The sequence below is a fragment of the Sander lucioperca genome, chromosome 15 (assembly GCF_008315115.2).
Source record: "Sander lucioperca isolate FBNREF2018 chromosome 15, SLUC_FBN_1.2, whole genome shotgun sequence".
Lineage (NCBI taxonomy): Eukaryota > Metazoa > Chordata > Actinopteri > Perciformes > Percidae > Sander > Sander lucioperca.
Window position 1 is genome coordinate 5,613,807 of NC_050187.1, and position 19,411 is coordinate 5,633,217.

Genomic DNA, 19,411 nt, shown 5'->3' on the forward strand with positions numbered 1-19,411 from the left:
ACAATGTCGGATGTTCATAGTTCACGTGACCAAAGTTTCAAATAATGAGGTAATTGTATTTATTTTTTTAAGATTGTTTTTATTGACGTTTTTTTGACAACATATGAAAAAGAATATATATCACATGCATACTAACACACACACACACACACACACACACACACTAAAAAAACCTAAACAACGCTGTGTGTACATCAGGGCAATGTTTATTTTTATTTCAGAACATGCACTGCATCGGTGTGAAATGTAGAGAAAAAAAAAATCAATAAATAAATACACTGCAACAATCGTTTTCACAAGCAGCAATTATCCATCGGACTATTAAATTAACCAAAAAACCCACCGTGGTCTCCACATTCTTGATCGGCAGAAACGGTTTTTGCTTGTTTGAGATCCGACTGGCCAGCGTATTTGAAAAAATTAAGCAAAATTTGTTGTCTTTTTGACATTTTTCCCCTGAGTGAAATGAGGCAATCTCAACCAGCACAAGCGCTTGTGTCACTTGAAGTGCAGCGCCGCGCTGTTGAAGTGCCTCCCCTCCCTCCGTCCCTCTCCCCCCTCCGTCTTACCCTGAAAATTCACCTCAAAATGCATCGAAAATACAAACATAAGATTTTTGTGGAACTTCAATGGGGAATAAAGACTAACTAGACAGATAACAACATTGAACACTACACAAACAGTAATACATTTTTTTCATTTAGGCGATTCATTTTTCATAGTGACACAGGAGGTGCCGGATCCAATAAAAAAGGTTCCGGATCCAACGTCGGAGGTGCCGGAACATGTTCCGGCGTGTTCCGGCTCAAATTAAGCCCTGGGTAAAATTTATGTACATGACCTTAGAAAATGAAAACGGTGCATCACTTTAAACTGAATTAACCTATGTCTGCTGTTTATTAAGCAACTATGATTATGGGAAAGTGCAGTCCTCCATAGTGTTTCAGGCAGTACAACATTTATTTCCTTTTCCCAAGCCTTCTTAAAAAAACATTAGGAACCTTATACAAGCGTTTGATTTGAATAAGGATCTTTAGTGAATCTCTGACAACTCATCTCAAGACTTACTGATTTGGTATCAGATGTAGGATTTGTAAAAAGTAGCAGTGAGGCCAATGGTTTTATTAAAGAAATAAACTCTAGTTTTAGCTAGAGAGGGGCCGAATTGAATGATTCATGGTCCGGAGATCCCCATTGCCAGTGCCCTGGCATTCACTGGCCAATAATAATAATAATAATAATAATAAGCCTTAAATACTGAAAGACCCAGGCCTCCGTCCCGGATGGCTCTAAATAAATATTTTTATGACAATCTATGCTTTTTATAAACCTAAATAAAATCTAAAATGATTGTCTCCAGCCTCTTAAAAAAATCAGCTGAGATAAATATAGGCAAATTTTGAAAAAGATACCAACATCTTGGTAGAGATACCATCATAATGGCGTTTACTCTGCCATTATGGATAGGGGTAAGGTCCTCCAATATTCTATACTGCATTTAAGTTTATCAATACCCTCTAACAAATTTAATTTGAGCAAGTGTTTAGGATTTTTTGAGATTTTAAGTCCTAAGTATGTGATATAATCGTTAAAGGGCAACTATTATATAGCATTTTCAGGATAATACTTGTATTTTGTGTTTGTACTAGAACATGTTTACATGCTTTAATGTTAAGAAAACACTTTATTTTTCTCATACTGCCCATGGCTGCTGCACCTGTATTCACCCTCTGTATGAGTTGCTCTGTAGGAGCGCCTGTCACTTTAAGCCCCCTCCTGAAAAAGCCTGCTCTGATTGGCCAGAGTGTTTCCTGGAATCTGCGCTCTGCTCCGCCGCAGCCTCCACTGTTGTTTCACTAGTTGATAGTGGTGTGCGATACTGCAAAATTTGGTATAGATCACATACCAAGTAAATACAGGGCCAGTATCGCCGATACCAATACGATACCAATACTTTTTGAATTAATTGAATTAAATGAATTAATTTTCATGACCTTTAAATGGTTTTGTGATTTTTTTCCTTTGGATTATTAATAAGTTAAAACACAGGACAGAATTATTATATGCTTGTATAAATTTGTTGTGTTACCACTGTATCTTGCAGCCTTTTTACAAATTATACAGCTTTGCCGTTGTTTGATTTTTGCCCTGAAAATATAGTCACACAGCGCTCCTCTTCCTCTCTGCCTTTCTTCTGCTCCGTCTTTGTCCTGCTTGTGTGTGTGTGCTGCTGGCCGCTGCCGAGCCTGGCAGTATCGATCTCATTACGCTGGTATTGATCAATATCAATACCAACGTTGGTATTGATATTATTGATATTTGGATTGATCCGCCCATCACTACTAGTTGAAGCTGGAGCTACTGCCACGGAGTATATAGCAGGACTTTGTACCGTTAAAAATCACAAATAAAGGCTTTTGAACTAAACACTACCCAATTGGACATGTTTCAGCAGTAATGCGACCTGAAATTGGGGAGAATTTAACAAATTGGCGCGCCAAGATGACATATTTTACTGCCGTTAGCATGTAGCTACAGTTGTGTTCAAAATAATAGCATTCCAACATCACTAACCTCATAAATCAATTTTTTTTGGTAGAAGTGATATTTCTACATGGCAAATAATTTACTAGTAAGTGTTGTAGAGTCATAGAAAACCAACAGACCCAACAGTCATGACATGCATGCGGCTCATTCTGTGTAATTGAATCTGTAATTGAAAGGGGCATGTTCAAAATAATAGCAGTGTTGTGTTCAATTAGTGAGGTGATTGATTCTGTGAAGAAACAGGTGTCAATTATGGCCGATATTTAAGGAAGGAAGGAAGTGCATGCTGGTTATAGTGCATTTCACACTGAAATACTCAGCAAAATGGGTCGTTCCAGACATTGCTCTGAAGAACAGCAGACTTTGATTAAAAAGTTGATTAGAGAGGGGAAAACATATAAAGAAGTGCAGAAAATTATAGGCTGCTCAGCCAAAATGATTTCAAATGCCTTGAAATGGCATCCAAAGCCTGAACGACGTAGGAAAAAACGGTCAACTACCATTTGAATGGATCGAAGAATAGCCAAAATGGCAAAGGCTCAACCAATGGTCAGCTCCAGGAAAATCTAAGAAGACTTAAAGTTACCTGTGAGTATTGTTACGATCAGAAGAAGGCTCTGTGAAGCAAAGCTATCAGCTAGAAGCCCCCGCAAAGTCCCATTGCTGAAAAAAAGACATGTACTGAATAGGTTGGAATTTGCCAAAGGACACATTGACTGGCCAAAGGAGAAATGGGGCAACATTCTGTGGACTGATGAGAGCAAAATTGTTCTTTTTGGGTCTAGGGGCCGCAGTTTGTCCGACGACCCCCATGCACTGAATTCAAGCCACAGTACACTGTGAAGACAGTAAAGCATGGTGGTGCGAAAATCATGTTATGGGGAGGTTTCTCATACTATGATGTTGGGCCTATTTATCGCATACCAGGGATCATGGATCAGTTTCAGTACATCAAAATACTTGAAGAGGTCATGTTGCCTTATGCTGAAGAGGAAATACCTTTGAAATGGGTCTTTCAACAAGACAATGACCCAAAACACACCAGTAGGCGAGCAAAGTCTTGATTCCAGATGAACAAGATTGATGTTATGGAGTGGCCAGCCCAATCCCCAGACCTCAATCCCATAGAAAACTTGTGGGTTGACATCAAAAATACTGTTTCTGAGGCAAAACCCAGTAATGCAGAGGAATTGTGGAATGTAGTTCAATCATCCTGGGCTGGAATACCTGTTCACAGGTGCTGCTTCCTCAAAAATAATGGTTATGCAACTAAATATTAGTGCAGTGATACAAAGTAAAGCAAACCCTTGATACATTTTTCAGTTTATACAGTAAATGTTTGAGTTTGTAAAGAAAAATGCAAATACTGCTATTTTTTTGAACAGCCTAATATTCCTTTTTCTTCACTTTCTGTAAAGGTATAACACAAACGTGTTTTAATTTGGAATTGAATGTGCAGTGTTCCCAATGCATTGATATTATGGAATTAAAAGCTATTCTAAGGATTTTGAGCATTATTCACTTTTTTTTAAACACACTGCTATTATTCTGAACACAACTGTACATGCAACAATGTTAACATCGCAGTAGCTTAAAAAAAACACTCCAGTCTTGCCTACCTGGAGCAGATGACCAATCAGAGAAGGCCGGCTTAGAGTTGCTTAACACTTAGCTGAGAGTTGAAAAATCTGTTGCAAGTTTTCACCCTCCCCTGCTAACTATGTCATTTACATACTCTATCTCACAACTATACAAGCTGAACACCGCTATCCCTCCGTTCTATATTTCCATCATCAAAGAGCTCGGTCTCCTATGTCGCCCCCGCTACATCCACCGAAGCTCCCGTAGAAAGATTGTTTATTCCGCCTGCCTACAAACACTAGTCAAATCCAACCAGCCTACTCAAAACCAACCACTCTTCAGCAACAAAGGCTCCATCCTCAGTGAATTTATCATGGACAATAATCTGGATTTCCTCTGCTTAACCGAAACATGGCAAAAACCACTTGAGTACTTCGCCCTCAACCAAACTACACTAACTGGATTTACACACATAGACAAACCACGCCATGAGGGTCGCAGCGGCGGAATTGCAATAATACACAAACATGACATCAAACCCACCATAGTATCCATCCCCACTCCTACTTCATTTGAGCACTTGTCATTTACATTTACACAATACTTTTTCTGACCTTTTTGAATCCCCTGACAAATAACCCATTTTACAAAAAAAGACTAAAACTAATAAAAACTAAACTAAAATTAAGCATTTTCAAAAAATAAAAACTAAACTAAACTAGCAAACCCGCTTTAAAAACTAATTAAAACTAAACTGAATTTGAAAACAAAAAGTCAAAACAAAATAAAAATAAAAACTAATGAAAAATGCAAAACTATAATAACCTTGCCTCCACCTGCATCCACAACCTTGGAACCATCTTCGATCCCACCCTCTCCTTTGTACCACATGTCAACCATGTCACCAAAACCGCCTTCTTTCACCTTTGTAACATTGCGCGCCTCCGCCCCTCTCTGTCCACCACTGCAGCTGAAACACTCATCCGTGCCCTCATCACCTCCAGACTGGACTACTGCAACAGCATTCTTTACGGACTACCAGACAAAATCACCAACAAACTCCAATACATCCAGAACTCAGCAGCCCGCCTTCTCACCTCCACCCGCCGCCGAGACCACATCACCCCTGTTCTCCACAACCTCCACTGGCTCCCAGTCAAACACAGGATCAACTTCAAAATACTTCTCACATAAAGCACTTAATAACCTTGCCCCTCCATACCTCTCCGACCTCCTCACCCGCCACACTCCTGCCCGCCTCCTCAGGTCCGTCGATGCTAACACACTCAAGACCATCAGGACTAAGCTCCGGACCTGGGGCGACAGAGCCTTCTCAGCTGCTGCACCCACCCTCTGGAACGCCCTCCCCGACCACATCAAACAGTCAAGCACCCTACCATCCTTCAAACAGGCCCTCAAAACTCACCTCTTCGAACTTGCTTTTTCCTGTTTAACAGACTTTCCCAGTTTTTCCCTCCTTTTCATTGCCCACCTGTCCTGCTTTGCCTGTGCTTGTCCATGCACCTTTGTGTTTCCTTTTCTTTTTGTCTGTTACAGTATGTAACCTTGTCTACGTACCTTGTCTGTTTAGTCTGTTTTGTTTTGTCTGTTTGTAACCAAAACTGTAAAGCGTCTTTGAGTGTCTAGAAAAGTGCTATAAAAAATAAATGTATTATTATTATTATTATATGTTCAGCGGTAGTGTTTTTACCACACCTGCTGTCGTAAAGGTCTTTTCTTTACGATGCTGTATTGCCCACTGTAGATTACTGAGTTAGCGTTACAGGGAGGTCATGTAGTTGCGATGAATATTTTGCTCAGACAGAAAACCATTCACATTCTCAAGTTACAGATGCATCGTTGCATTTCAAGTTTTGCATACGGCTACCTACTTTATATGTATGGTGAGCTAAACCAGGTATCACTATCACTGTGTCACGAGTCAAAGCATTAAGAGTTTGTAGGAGCAACCAACGTAATAACTTATTTAATATAGCGCATTTCATTAAACCCAAAAGTCAAAGTCATTCTGTGACTTTGCAGATAAAAATCGGACCCGGGCAAAGGCACTAATAACAACTATATAAAAATAGCGTTCTTTTCACTGTTAGTCTCGTTTGGTGTTAGAGGTCATTTATGATCAATATACGAAAAATTACACAGTTTCAGAAATATTAAAAAGTTATATAGTAACTTTAATATTGTAATGTTTTACTCTGTTCAACTGGTATTTTCTGTTTATCTTGGTCATCTCTGTGCTGATGTGTCATTTGAATCACAATACAGAGACTATATGTTTCAGGAAAGATTTTGAACTATGGTTACTTTTTATTTGAGTCATTTATTTGAATCCCTCCTTTACCGTTCCAGAGGAGCCCACAGCTGAAACTACAGATCCCTGTGAAGAACCAGTGAAGAAGAAGCAGAAAGGCAGGAGGAGAGAGGCAGCCAGTCAGAGATTGCTGGCTGTGGGACACAAGATAAAACATGTCTTCATCTCTGGGTGAGTAGGACATAGAGACTATAAAGTAACCACAGTCACCCTCTAAGAACATTTATCAAAATATTTCACGTTAAAGACTAAATAATCTATAATTCATTCATATAGTTTAGATTAATAAAAATAAGTTTAGTTGCAATCCTAGGAGGAATTAAATAACTTTTCCACTAATGCAGTGGTTTAATGCATTTTGTTTTCCTCTGCAGTATTCAGAGTGTTTACAGGCCGGCACAGGGATTCTTCCGAGGTATTCTCCATGCTGAGTATCGGACTGCCACAGATGTCTATGCGTTCATGTTCCTGACTGATGTCATTGACTTCATCATCATCGTCTTTGGTTTTTGGGCTTTTGGGGTGAGAGCAGGTTTTGTGACCTTTGTGAAAGCGGGGCAACCCTATAAACGCAAAGCTAGGGTAGCATGTAGGCTACATGAAGCACCGTGTTGTGTCTTCTTCTACTAAAGCCTACTGTCTAGTCAAGACAAGACAAGACAAGTACAGCTTACATGTAGGAACGCTAGTCTCATTTTAAAACATTGCCTATAGGATCCATACCAAAAGTGTACGTGCGCACAAAAGCTGAAAATGGCGTCCACCAAAACATAATCAGATTTTTAAACCTGTGCGCATGCACACCTGCAGGCAATGTTCCCTTTATAAATCACAGTCCACCTGGAAATGAGTGCACAAGGATCAGCCTCATATCCCACCCTGATTCACCCACTGCTAACCAAAGCACCTCATGAATAATGATGCATAAAAATTAGCCTGCTGATGAAGTGTTCTTAAGGGTGAATCATGTCATCAACGGGAGGAAGACGAAGAAAAGGATGCTGCTTCAGATATAGTTTTTAATAATCTTTCTCTTAGCGCAGGGATATTTTCTAGATCTGGAAAACTACTGTTCATATGTTTCCTCTTCACAAGTAGAAATTGCATTTTAAATATTTTTCAGTCGGGTTTTAGACTTGGTCATATATCAGATGCATCTCTTGTTCTAAATGATAATATATGTGCTCTTGACAATATACAGCACTGTCCCATTTTGTTCATTGACCTTTCCAAAGCCTTTGATTCAGCTGACCATTCACTTTTAGTTGATAGACTAGCCTCTGCTAGCCTGGATCAGAATGCCTGCCAGTGGTTTACAAGCTATCTCGCAAATAGAACCCAATGTATTGTTCCTGACTCTACTCAATCTACCTTTATGAAGGTCACTAAATGTGTACCACAGGGTTCAATTTTAGGTTCTCTACTTTTTACCTTGTTTATTAATACAATTGTCTCTTGACACTGCTCAAACATACTAGCTAAAAAGTTAAGGGTGAAACTCTGGGTTTTTTTTGTTTTATAAATAGGTCATGTTTTTCAAGTGAAAATAGAAAGCTATTTATACAGTCAACTTTCCTGTCAGTATTTGACCATGGCGACACTATCTACATGCACTCTGCCTCTACCACCTTGAAACAGCTTTACATAATTATCACTCAGCACTTTGTTTTTTGGTGATCATTTTTGAACGCATCATTGTAATCTTTATCAGGCAGTGGGTTAGCTGTCCTTGGCCGGATTAGGCTACCTAATTACCTAATATCCCTCATTACATAGCGTTCTAATCACTGCCAGAAAAGATCTCAGGAGTGGTTAGCTCTTGAGGTCCCTCAAGTCAAAATCAAACTGGGAAAAACTGCATTAATGTTTGTGTACCTAGAGTCACATACGTTTTAAGAGACCATCAAGTTGAATGTCCTATGATGGCTGATGTTTTGTCTTTTATCTTATTTATTTTATTGTCTTTTGATTACAAAATGTTGTTTGTATGATATGTAACCAGGGCCCAAACAAAAATAAGAACTAAGTCTCAATGGCCTGGCTAAATAAAGGTTAAATAAACTAAAAATATAACTTTTTTTAAACAGACAGTATCTTATCAGTTTTTAGAGTAAACCTACATGACTTATGGTTCTCTCCTTTAGAAACACAGTGCAGCAGCTGATATAGCCTCCACTCTGTCAGAGGACCAGGTTCCTGAGGCCTTCCTGGTGATGCTGCTCATCCAATTCAGCACCATGATCATTGACAGAGCCTTGTATCTGCGCAAGGCTGTCTTGGGAAAACTCATCTTCCAGGTTCAGTTCATGTATTCCGATTGTTGCCATTTATGTATCTATCTGTTTTGTTCTACATTTTCCCTTTGAAGAAGTCAAAGGTGGAGGACCGTCGCTGTGTTTGTTCAGTCATTCACCATCCCAAATTATATCAGACACCAATTAGTGGCTTTCCATGCCTGTGTTTTAGCATTCTTTGCAAATTTACTTCTTGAAAAGGTTAATCTGTAACATCATGTAACTAGGTGGCTTTTGGACAGGCCAAGAGTGGACTGCAATATTTGTTAGGATGACTAGATTTGACGTGCTCTACTAATTCGCTTTTCTGCATTCTTAATATATATTTTTTTTTTCCCTTACACCTTTCCTATTCTCCTCCTCCTCCTGTTGTTTCTTCCATTCAGGTGATTCTTGTGTTTGGGATCCACCTGTGGATGTTCTTCATCCTGCCTGCTGTCACTGAAAGGTGAAGTCAAATTAAATCATTTATTTATTTATTTATTATATTATTAGAGTATTCATGGTATTCATTGGTTAGCACCGATGGACTAAATCACAGAGCATGAATTGCAATTTGGGCTGTCTTGGTAAAATATTAATAGTAAAAACGCATCATTCTGGCTTTTCGACAGACAGAGCAAATCATTTTCATGTGTTTTAGGAATACACTGGGATACATCAGTATTGGACGACAATCAGAGACAATATGGAAAAAGTTTTGGAACTTGAGATTGACTTTTGTTTTCATAGAAAAACACACCAGAAAAACACACCAGCTTTTAGGCTCTTCTAAACTGTACATATTCAAGATAATGCTCATTGCAAGTGAAAAAGCGATTGCTTAGCTTAATCAGGGGGGCCACACTAGCAGACTGGTTCAATGTGATGCACACACTTTTTGGCATTGAAAAACTAACACTCGCTCTAAGACTGAAGATGGACATATTTGATAAATGTTGGAAAGGATGGATTGATTTTATATACATAGATCAGATTTCAGGTAAGAATGATAGATCTACTGTAACATAACCCCCACTGCTCCTTTGCCATATACCTTTTTCCCTTGCTTTCTTTTTTCTACTTTGTATGATTAATTTGAACTTTATTATATTCATTTTTTTAAACTATATATATATATAGTTATATATATATATATATATATATATATATATATATATATATATATATATATATACATAGTGTACAATACATGATACTATGTACATGTTGACTTGAAAGTTCTATAAAAAAAAAGAATTATAAAAAAAAAACATCATTCTGACAGAACGATACCATATATATATATGAGTTTAGTCTTCAGCATTCTACTGCAAAATTAGATTTATCAAGTTTTGTTTTTCCTTGTTTCTCTTTCTCTCTGTTTAGGAAGTTCAATCAGAACTTTGTGGCCCAGCTCTGGTACTTTGTCAAGTGTATTTACTTCGGCCTGTCAGCCTATCAGATCCGCTGTGGATACCCCACTCGTATCCTCGGCAACTTCCTCACCAAGAAATACAACCACCTCAATCTGTTTCTCTTCCAAGGGTATGGACGCAATGCCAGTCTGCAGCTGTCTGCACTGTTTAGTAGAGCTTTCAATCTTCCTCTATAATACCATTTAAATTTCAATAATATTTGAATATTTAATGCTCAAATGCAGCCTGTTATAAATATGTACTACACTACTCAGGCTTCTGCATTGTCAATGCCACTATAAGCATGTGGTTGTCGTTACACGTTCTGTCCACTAGAGGGACTTCCAACATCAGCCTGGCCTTGAAGGGGACCTACGTCACGGCGCATTGCATTTCTGGCACGCCGCTCTCTGTATACATTATATTCCACCACGCACACAGCGACAAACACAAATGAACAGAGAACTCTGTAATGAAACATTATCTAACAAGTGTATTGAAGCGGCTCTGTTGTAAAGGCTAATGGTGCTCGGTTAGCACAATGATATCATGTTAGAAAGCACGGCCGAAACGATTTGTCATAAACAAAGTAACAATAGTGTTAGCCACGATGCTAATGGCATTGATAACTAAGCCAAACGGTGCTGCCACTACTATTTTAGTGATTTAAAATGAAGTCGAACCTAACTCTGACAGCTGTAGGGCAGCTGATAAGAGCTGTCTCCATGAAGCTCCGAGCTGAGCTCCTATAACTCGCGACGCAGTTAGGAAACCAGAATGGGCTAACTATTAATAACCTAAGCATTTTGGTTCGGTGGATGTCGATTTTAAAGTTATGTTCAAACTATTTCCCATCCTTCTTCCGATTTCCAGCCACAGCCTGTCACTCCCCTGTACTAACGTTACTCGGTACGTAACGTTAGGTCACAATGCCTTGTGTTTGTCACTCCCGTAACTTATTGTTCATCAGACGTGACATGAGATGAGACACGATGAGAGAGATTGGCTAACGTTAGCCAACCTATTAAACCTACTAAAAAAATCACATTCAAATAGTAATTTCAGCATTCAAATATTATTGATTTTTTTACTACTCAAATTATATTCAACTTTCGGAATTCGTTCCAACAGCTCTACTGTTTAGTATAAATATATATATATATATATATATATATATATATATATATATATATTAGTTATTATATATTATATATTAGTTATTAGTTTTCTTTTAATAATGAGATCTACAATCCAGTGGGAACTGTATGTGTGTCTATAATGATAGAGATTAGGTCAACCTTTATCATTACTAAAGAAAACTGAGGGTGTTAAATGGGTCAAGAATCCACATATAGTATGTTCACAGTATGATATGGATGTTGTGCTTCTGTGTGAGTGTAGGTTTCGTCTGGTGCCGTTCCTGGTGGAGCTGCGAGCCGTGATGGACTGGGTTTGGACTGACACCACTCTGTCTCTGTCAAACTGGATGTGTGTGGAGGACATTTATGCCAACATCTTCATCATTAAATGTAGCCGTGAGACAGAGAAGGTATGCTGTGTTTGAGTACAGTGATATGACAGCAAACCAAAGGACTTCTTCTGGCATAAATGTACTTGGGGAATGAAAACTCAATGAAAGAGGAAACTCCTCAGAATCAGCTGTAACAATATGTGCAAACAAAATCAGCACCAGTCTCAAAATTTTCCGACGCTCATTCACTTCAGTAAAAGCCCACATGATACATGAATTCAGTATTTATTTACTGTTACGATGTGATCGATTGGCAGGCTCCAGGGAATTCGAAGTTCGCGTTGCAACATGTAGTCACCTTGTTTTGAACTATATTGCACTACAGATTATAAACTAAAGCATCACTCTCTGTTTACAATCTGTGATCACTGATCAGTATTAATTTATTATTTACATCACATCCTTTTTTGTGGCTGAGTTCAGGGCAACTTTTCATTGAATAGAAGGCTAATGTGATCGTACCTTATACATTTGGTTAAATTTGTGGATTAAATCTTCAGCTTGACACAGTTTTGATTTGAATTACTTCATGGTCTTAGCTCTAGAGCCATCCTTAGGATAGTCTCTGAAATACAGCAAAAATGTGTTCAGAGACGACACCTTGTCGTAAAGCTCTATATGTAGAAATGTTTTTGTACATTCTGTCTGCTTTCTTATTGCAGGGTGTAATGAACATTGCAGCCTCTAGGTGCAACTGATGGTGTTTTAAACTTTTAGTGTTGTTATCTTAGACTGTATAAAAACTAACTGAACATTTATTTTCCAACCTCACATAAAAACCTCTTTTGTTCAAAAGTATTATCACTGTAAATTTTGTAAAACACACTTTTAAGTGTGCAAGCCAAGGCTAATTATCTAGTTAACATGCTAATAATGCTAACATATAACGTTAAATAAAACATTTAGAATACCACTCACCAAAAGAACTGAAGCATGGACTTCTTGGAGGGTCAGTTATACAATTAAATGCACAGCAAGTCATATTATGCGTCGTATATTTGCTTGAAAGTTGTCAGAAAGGCAAAATCACGGCCGGGAGGTCAAGTGCAGTGACTCGGATTAGCTTTAGCTGAACTGACAGGGACACCAAGCAGAGCTGCAGCCCAGGGCTAGCCTCGTCTGTCTCACTACATGCACCTGTCACTCAACTTAGCCACACCCTTAATTATGTAGAAGTTTGAGCCTGAATATAACTTAATCTGAAGAGTTATAAAAAGAAAATCACCCCCCTCAGAGTTGTCATGAAGGATAAACTTAGCTATAGAGACCAAAACTGTTTTTTGAACCAGGCTGTAAACATGTTCCATTCTGCTGTAAAATGGGGAATTTAACATGAGGGTCAATGGAAATTGACTCACTTCTGGAGCCAGCCTCAAGTGGTCACAAATGTTTAAGCCACCTGTGTGTTTCAGTGGATCAGTGTACTGTACATAAAAGTGACATCAAAAGTGTCTCTTTCCCTTAGGTGCCTGGGTAGCTTAGCTGATAGAGCGTGCGCCCATATGAAGAGGTTTATTCCTCGACGCAGAGGCCCATGGTTTGAATTCAACCTGCGGCGATTTCCTCCATGTCTTTCCCCTTTCATATCTAAGCTGTCCTAGTGATTAAAGGCGGAATGCCCAAAAAATAATCTTAAAAAAAAAGTGTCTCTTTCCTTTTTTGGGCGAGGTGTTGCAGCTCTGATATCGCCAATATAGTCTATAAATCGCTCTCAACTGGAACCAATTTGCATTTGGAGTCCCTACTAGGGGCCAATGCCCCCAACAACATAGCTCACAGGGACACAAAAAACCCAGTGCCTGTCTTCTAAATTATGGTTAACATAAATGTTGTTTTTTAACGAAAATACTCAATATTATAAGTTTAAAAAATAAAATGTATTATCTCTAAAAATAATATTTTCTACCCTCAGAAATACCCACAGCCTAAAGGACAGAAGAAAAAGAAGATAGTGAAATATGGCATGGGTGGACTCATCATCTTCTTCTTGATCTGCATCATCTGGTTTCCCCTTCTCTTCATTTCATTGGTCAGATCAGTGGTGGGTGTGGTCAACCACCCCATCGATGTCACGGTGACTGTCAAGCTGGGAGGATATGAGGTAATCAACATTGCATAAAACAGTCTCTTCTACTGTCTCTTAAAACAGAAACAAATACGTTATGACTACTCGAAAGCTACAACTATGGCAGAGTAGCTGTATTTAATGTGATTTGACATCAACAAAAATCAAAACCTGCTTTCTTTCAGTGGGTTAAATTAATAGACAGTACACAGCGATTATTTTAGATATGACTTCTTAATACATTTATAATTTGCTTGGTCTTAATCTAAAATGAAATCACTTTCCCTAAAAGATTAAAACTGGCGTGTGATACATTTCCACAATGATGTAATCAGGGTTATTCCAGTTATAACTCCATTTAATTCTAGTTATTCCGATTGTAGTTTTTGAGGCTGTACTTGTTCCGATCATCTGGCAGGGCTCAAAGAAGTAGGTTTACCATGCATATCCCTGATTTCAGTATGGGAAGATTAATTTCATTCACGGATGTAAATGAATTCAGTAGCAATGGATCTTTACAGTCTATATACAGTACAGCCAAATGGAATAGAGGCAAATGTAAAACGCAAATGACACAGTGTCACACAGGATATAAAAGCGTGACACAGGATATAAAATGTGCATAATCCACTGGTGTATTTTTTGTGTATGTATGTCTAGTCCCTGTTCACCATGAGTGTGCAGCAGCAGTCCATCCAGCCGTTCACAGAAGCTGAATATGACCAACTAACCAAAAAATTTGGAGACAATGCGGTTCGTACTGATTTCAGTTTGATTTATATGTCTCGTCTGTCTATATGTACTGCTACTATCTGTCTTTCCTGCTGTCTGAGCATTGTAGTAAATATAAACTAATTATCAGACTGGTTCATTATTTGAATAGTTCTGTCATTCTGTAAGACTGTTTCTCAAGGCAGGAATTTAGAGGATTTTACAGCCCTAAGGAGATGACAAGTGATATCATTCAACATTCTGTACCTCTATAGAGTATCCCAAAACATGGAGCTGAAGGTTCTGGTAGTATTTTTTACTAAGTGTACTTTTAATGATAACCTCAAACACAGGAGACTCTGGGACGAGCAATTGATACTACAGGGTTTTGTTATGTACGTGTTATAAATAGGGATGTCCCGATCAGGTTTTTTTGCCCTGGAGTCCGAGTCCGAGTCATTTGATTTTGAGTATCTACCGATACCGAGTCCCAATCCGATACTTCTATAATATATAAAAAAAGAATAAAGAAGAGCGAAAAAACAGATCCAGGATGTTCCTTATTTTTTATTTAATTCACCTTATTTTAACATTCAACAACTCTGTTAACAAACAGAGCACTTCTGTTACATATCTCACAGTTTGCTATGGCAATGTTGTTGTCATCAACTTTATAATACCTCCAGACCGCAGACATACTCGCGCTTTCCGCTTCAAGCTGCTTCCGTGTTCTACTTTGCCGGCATTTAACCAATAGCGTCTCTGCAACAAAGTGATGTCATGCCGCACGCGTTGCTGTTTCTGTGTGGAGTCAAAAGGGTCTAACTCTGTGCCATCGCATAACTATAGATGTGTTAAAAAATAATGATAATATATATACATATATATCCGAGTCCTGATCGGGAGGTAACGTCCGATTCCGATCGAGTCTGAAACCACGTGATCGGGCCCGATTTCCGATCACGTGATCGGATCTGGACATCCCTAGTTATAAATGTTTAAAAAAACAAAACCTCTAAATGAAAGTTCCATCACATACCAGGATACTAAGATTGACACTATTTTATTAGCAAATTACAATTAAAAAAAGGTCTTAATTATGCGTTTCACCTGTTTCTTCATCAGATTCACTCTGTGCTTGATTGCCATCAGGGATGCCTTTTTCTATTTTAGCATGCTCACCTCTCACACATGCTCAGTTGTGTGTGTGTGTGTGTGTGTGTGTGTGTGTGTGTGTGTGTGTGTGTGTGTGTGTGTGGGTCTCTGTATAACTGTTTTTCATGCATAATTTCATGTGTTTGTGTACCTAGGTAGCCATGCAGTTTATCACTCTCTACAGTTATGAGGATATCGTGACCGCCATGATAGAAGGGAGTTCAGGATCAGTATGGAGGATCAGCCCTCCCAGCAGACAGGAAGTCATTAAAGAACTACTTGGAAGTCCTGTTGACCTAACACTACGTCTGGCTTGGACTTTCCAGAGGTAAGACCTTTGCTCTCCTAATAAAAAAATCGCACTATACTATTAGACATTATGCATAATTATCACCAAACTAACTGGGTAATAAATAACAATGCTGCGCAGCACACTTTGCACTGATATAAAGTAAACTGTACACTATAGCAATACGCTGATAATGGTGAATTATGGTTGAGTCTGACAAGAAGTCAGGAGTCTGAGATATCCTAAAAGACCAAAATGTATAAAAGGTACAGCTTTTTAAAGAACCCCTGTTATACTACTTTTTAGCATCATATTTGTACTCTTGCGGTCTCTTAGAATAGGTTTACATGCTTTGATGTTCAAAAAACATGTTATGTTTTTCATACTGCTCATTGCTGCAGCAACTCTGAGCTCATGGCCCGCTTTCCCAAAATGCCCAGTCTGCTCTGATTGGTCAGCTGGCCCACTCTGTAGTGATTGGTCAGTCAAATTCAAAAAGCCACTGGGCGGGCTGTGCTTGCTCAGGCAGCACGTGTGGGCAGCACATAAGAAAAACTAGGCTGGCATTTTCAATCATCCATCCATCCATCCATCGTCAACCGCTTATCAGGAGTCGGGTTGCGGGGGCAGCAGCTCCAGCAGGGGACCCCAAACTTCCCTTTCCTGAGCCACATTAGCCAGCTCTAACTGGGGGATCCCGAGGCGTTCCCAGGCAAGGGTGGAGATATAATCCCTCCACCTAGTCTTGGGTATTCCCCGAGGCCTCCTCCCAGCTGGACATATCTAGAAAACCTCCCTAGGGAGGCGTCCAGGGGCCATCCTTACCAGATGCCCAAACCACCTCAACTGGCTCCTTTTGATGCAAAGGAGCAGCGGCTCTACTCCGAGTTTCTCACGGATGACTGAGCTTCTCACTCTATCTCTAAGGGAGGCGCCAGCCACCCTCCTAAGGAAACCCATTTTGGCCGCATGTACATGTAGTGACATCACTAATTGAGGAATTTCGAACAGGAATGTGGGCGAGGCATTTTATGGCATTTGAGAACAAGTGCTGTCTGTGGGAGACAAAGCTCTGTGAAATGTTTTTTTTTGTACTTTATACATCTATTACACACACAAAAACTGTATAACACACTTTAAGATGGGAAAAATCCATAAAAGCATAATTGGGGCTCTTTAAATTAGGTTACAACATGGCTTTTGTTTTGGCACCACCCTAAGGCTAAACATTTTTTGCTGATTTATTTATGATACAGGCCTTAAAATAGGCTATAGCTCATCAAACCACTGTGAGAGTGAAATGACAATTGTCCTATGAGATAATACAAGACACATTATATGGAAACTATGGATAGCTGTTAGGTCTGGTGGCCCTTCACTTTTTTATTTTAAATATTTGTTTTCCTCTCTGTAACACAGTTCCTCTGCCTTGTCAGTAATATCAAAGGGTATATGTGATGTATCTTTTTATCTGAGGCTAATTGTATCTGTCTCTCTGTCTGTTGTAATGTTTCTGTCTCTGACAGGGACCTAGGTAAAGGAGGGACGGTGGAACACACATTTGACAAACACTCCATAGACCTGGAACCTGGGAACCCAGTCAGAGCAGATCTGGCCTCACTACTGGTTGGCAATCGTACTGAGCCTGTGTAGGTTTCCTCTCTGGAAGGGTGTTAATGTCTATACAAGTGTTTTGTGTTTTAGTTACATATAGTTGTATCTTACAGATGGTGTCTTGTCTCTTTCCCAGGCATGTTCCTAGTATGTTCCCTAACTACATCCGTGCCCCCAATGGAGCTGAGGCCAAACCAGTTACTCAACTATATAAAGGTCAGAGTTCATTATGTAAAAATGCATGCAATATAAGGCTTTTTTATAAAATGAAAAATATTACAGGCAAAATAATTTCCATTAGTCATGGCAGGGACAACCAAAACACCCAAATGAGTTATAGCCTGCTTTCTTTACAGTACTGTACAGTAAAGTACAGTACAGAGTAACAGTTCTAGCAGGATCAAGTCAGAAGTAACAAACAGGTTTCCACAAGGACACATTAATCCACTTGTTAACATTAAAATCATTATATCACTGACAAAAGTAGCCCAGTGTCTTTATCACATTTAAGGCTATCTTCTTGCTGGATTAATTTGACCAACTTGGTGTCACAGAGCACTTTGTGTCTCACAACAATAACACCACCACCATGTCTGTTTAGGCGTTTGCAGAAGGATAAACACTAGATGGCAGCATAGCGACCAACAGCCTAGTTAGTATTATAGCGTTATAATCTCAGACTGGAAACTAGCATTTATATTTGCTATTCACACCTCAAAGTGTCTGTTAATTAACACAGCTGATTGGCTGTCTTGTAGGTAATGAAGATGGTTACCTGAATATAACCCTGTCACTGATGAGTGACAGGTCACTGAATGGTAGTGGGAACCAGGAGTGGTGGGACATTGCAATTGCGGGCTGTGCCCCCTCCTCCTGTGGGGTTCTGCCCATGGTCATATTCAATGATAAAGTCAGTCCACCCAGCCTGGGTTTCCTGGCTGGATATGGGTAAGGAACCTACACTCGCAAACATCACATGGGTTGGCTATATACAATTTTAATATTCATAAAAACATCCATAAATGGATTATAAATCCATAAAGGAGCCATTTATAACTTGGAGCACTTGTTTCTGGCAGACCTCTATTTTTGGAAAAAAAAAAATCCAGTCTTGTGCATAATATTAAATCTTTCCTGTGTCACTTTCCGCGTGTTTTTTCTCGTAACAAAGTTTTTTGCAGACCAGACATGATCATCGGGGATTTCTCCTGATAGAAAATGTTGTAGTGTGTGACACAGGTAATTTATAAGTGGCAGCCCTGTTCAAATAGATTCGGTTGGTTGATAATCTGTCAGTTTTGACGTTTCAAGCAATTAAGTGTCCTGTTTCAATCCATCCATCAGTGATTTCAGTTATGCAAAATGCCAAATTACATTCCATGACAGTGCTGTGTTTTTCAAACATGCACGACAGCTTAAGTAATAGTTGCATTCAGGCAACTAAAACGTTTTGTTTATGGTTAAGATTAGGTTTTAATATTTTTCCATACTGTTCCCTTCTGCACATTAAATGTTTTTAAACATAACAGTTGTGATTTGTTTGTTTTTTCACACTTTTTGAATGTAAATATGATTTTCTTCTCATTTCATTTTCTTTTCTGTCCTTCCAGGATCATGGGTCTGTATGTGTCTGTGGTCTTAGTCATTGGGAAGTTTGTGCGGGGCTTCTTCAGTGAGATCTCCCACTCCATCATGTTTGAAGAGCTGCCCTGTGTGGACCGCATCCTGAAGCTCTGCACAGACATCTTCCTGGTTAGTGTACAGTGTGTGCATACTAACCGTGCGTTCATGGACATCGGAAAAACGTTTTTCCGAGTGAAAACGTCATCATTCACGTCCCTTCCTGTCGGAATCAGAGGTGGGAAACTCGGGCCAGATTTTGCTAACCAAGTTTC

General features: G+C 39.1%; 1 protein-coding gene across 4 annotated transcripts in view; it reads left to right on the forward strand.

The window, feature by feature from the left end:
• Positions 1-19,411, forward strand: part of piezo1 (piezo-type mechanosensitive ion channel component 1) — a 204,794-nt gene that overhangs the window by 183,253 nt on the left and 2,130 nt on the right. For all 4 annotated transcript variants that reach the window (XM_031313782.2, XM_031313783.2, XM_031313781.2 and 1 more), the window contains exons 41-53: positions 6,499-6,631; positions 6,835-6,982; positions 8,605-8,757; positions 9,141-9,202; positions 10,123-10,281; positions 11,553-11,700; positions 13,595-13,783; positions 14,408-14,500; positions 15,769-15,941; positions 17,429-17,551; positions 17,653-17,732; positions 18,275-18,464; positions 19,127-19,268. In XM_031313782.2, coding sequence (XP_031169642.1) covers positions 6,499-6,631; positions 6,835-6,982; positions 8,605-8,757; positions 9,141-9,202; positions 10,123-10,281; positions 11,553-11,700; positions 13,595-13,783; positions 14,408-14,500; positions 15,769-15,941; positions 17,429-17,551; positions 17,653-17,732; positions 18,275-18,464; positions 19,127-19,268 — 1,793 coding nt within the window. The remainder of the gene's footprint in view (positions 1-6,498; positions 6,632-6,834; positions 6,983-8,604; positions 8,758-9,140; positions 9,203-10,122; positions 10,282-11,552; positions 11,701-13,594; positions 13,784-14,407; positions 14,501-15,768; positions 15,942-17,428; positions 17,552-17,652; positions 17,733-18,274; positions 18,465-19,126; positions 19,269-19,411) is intronic.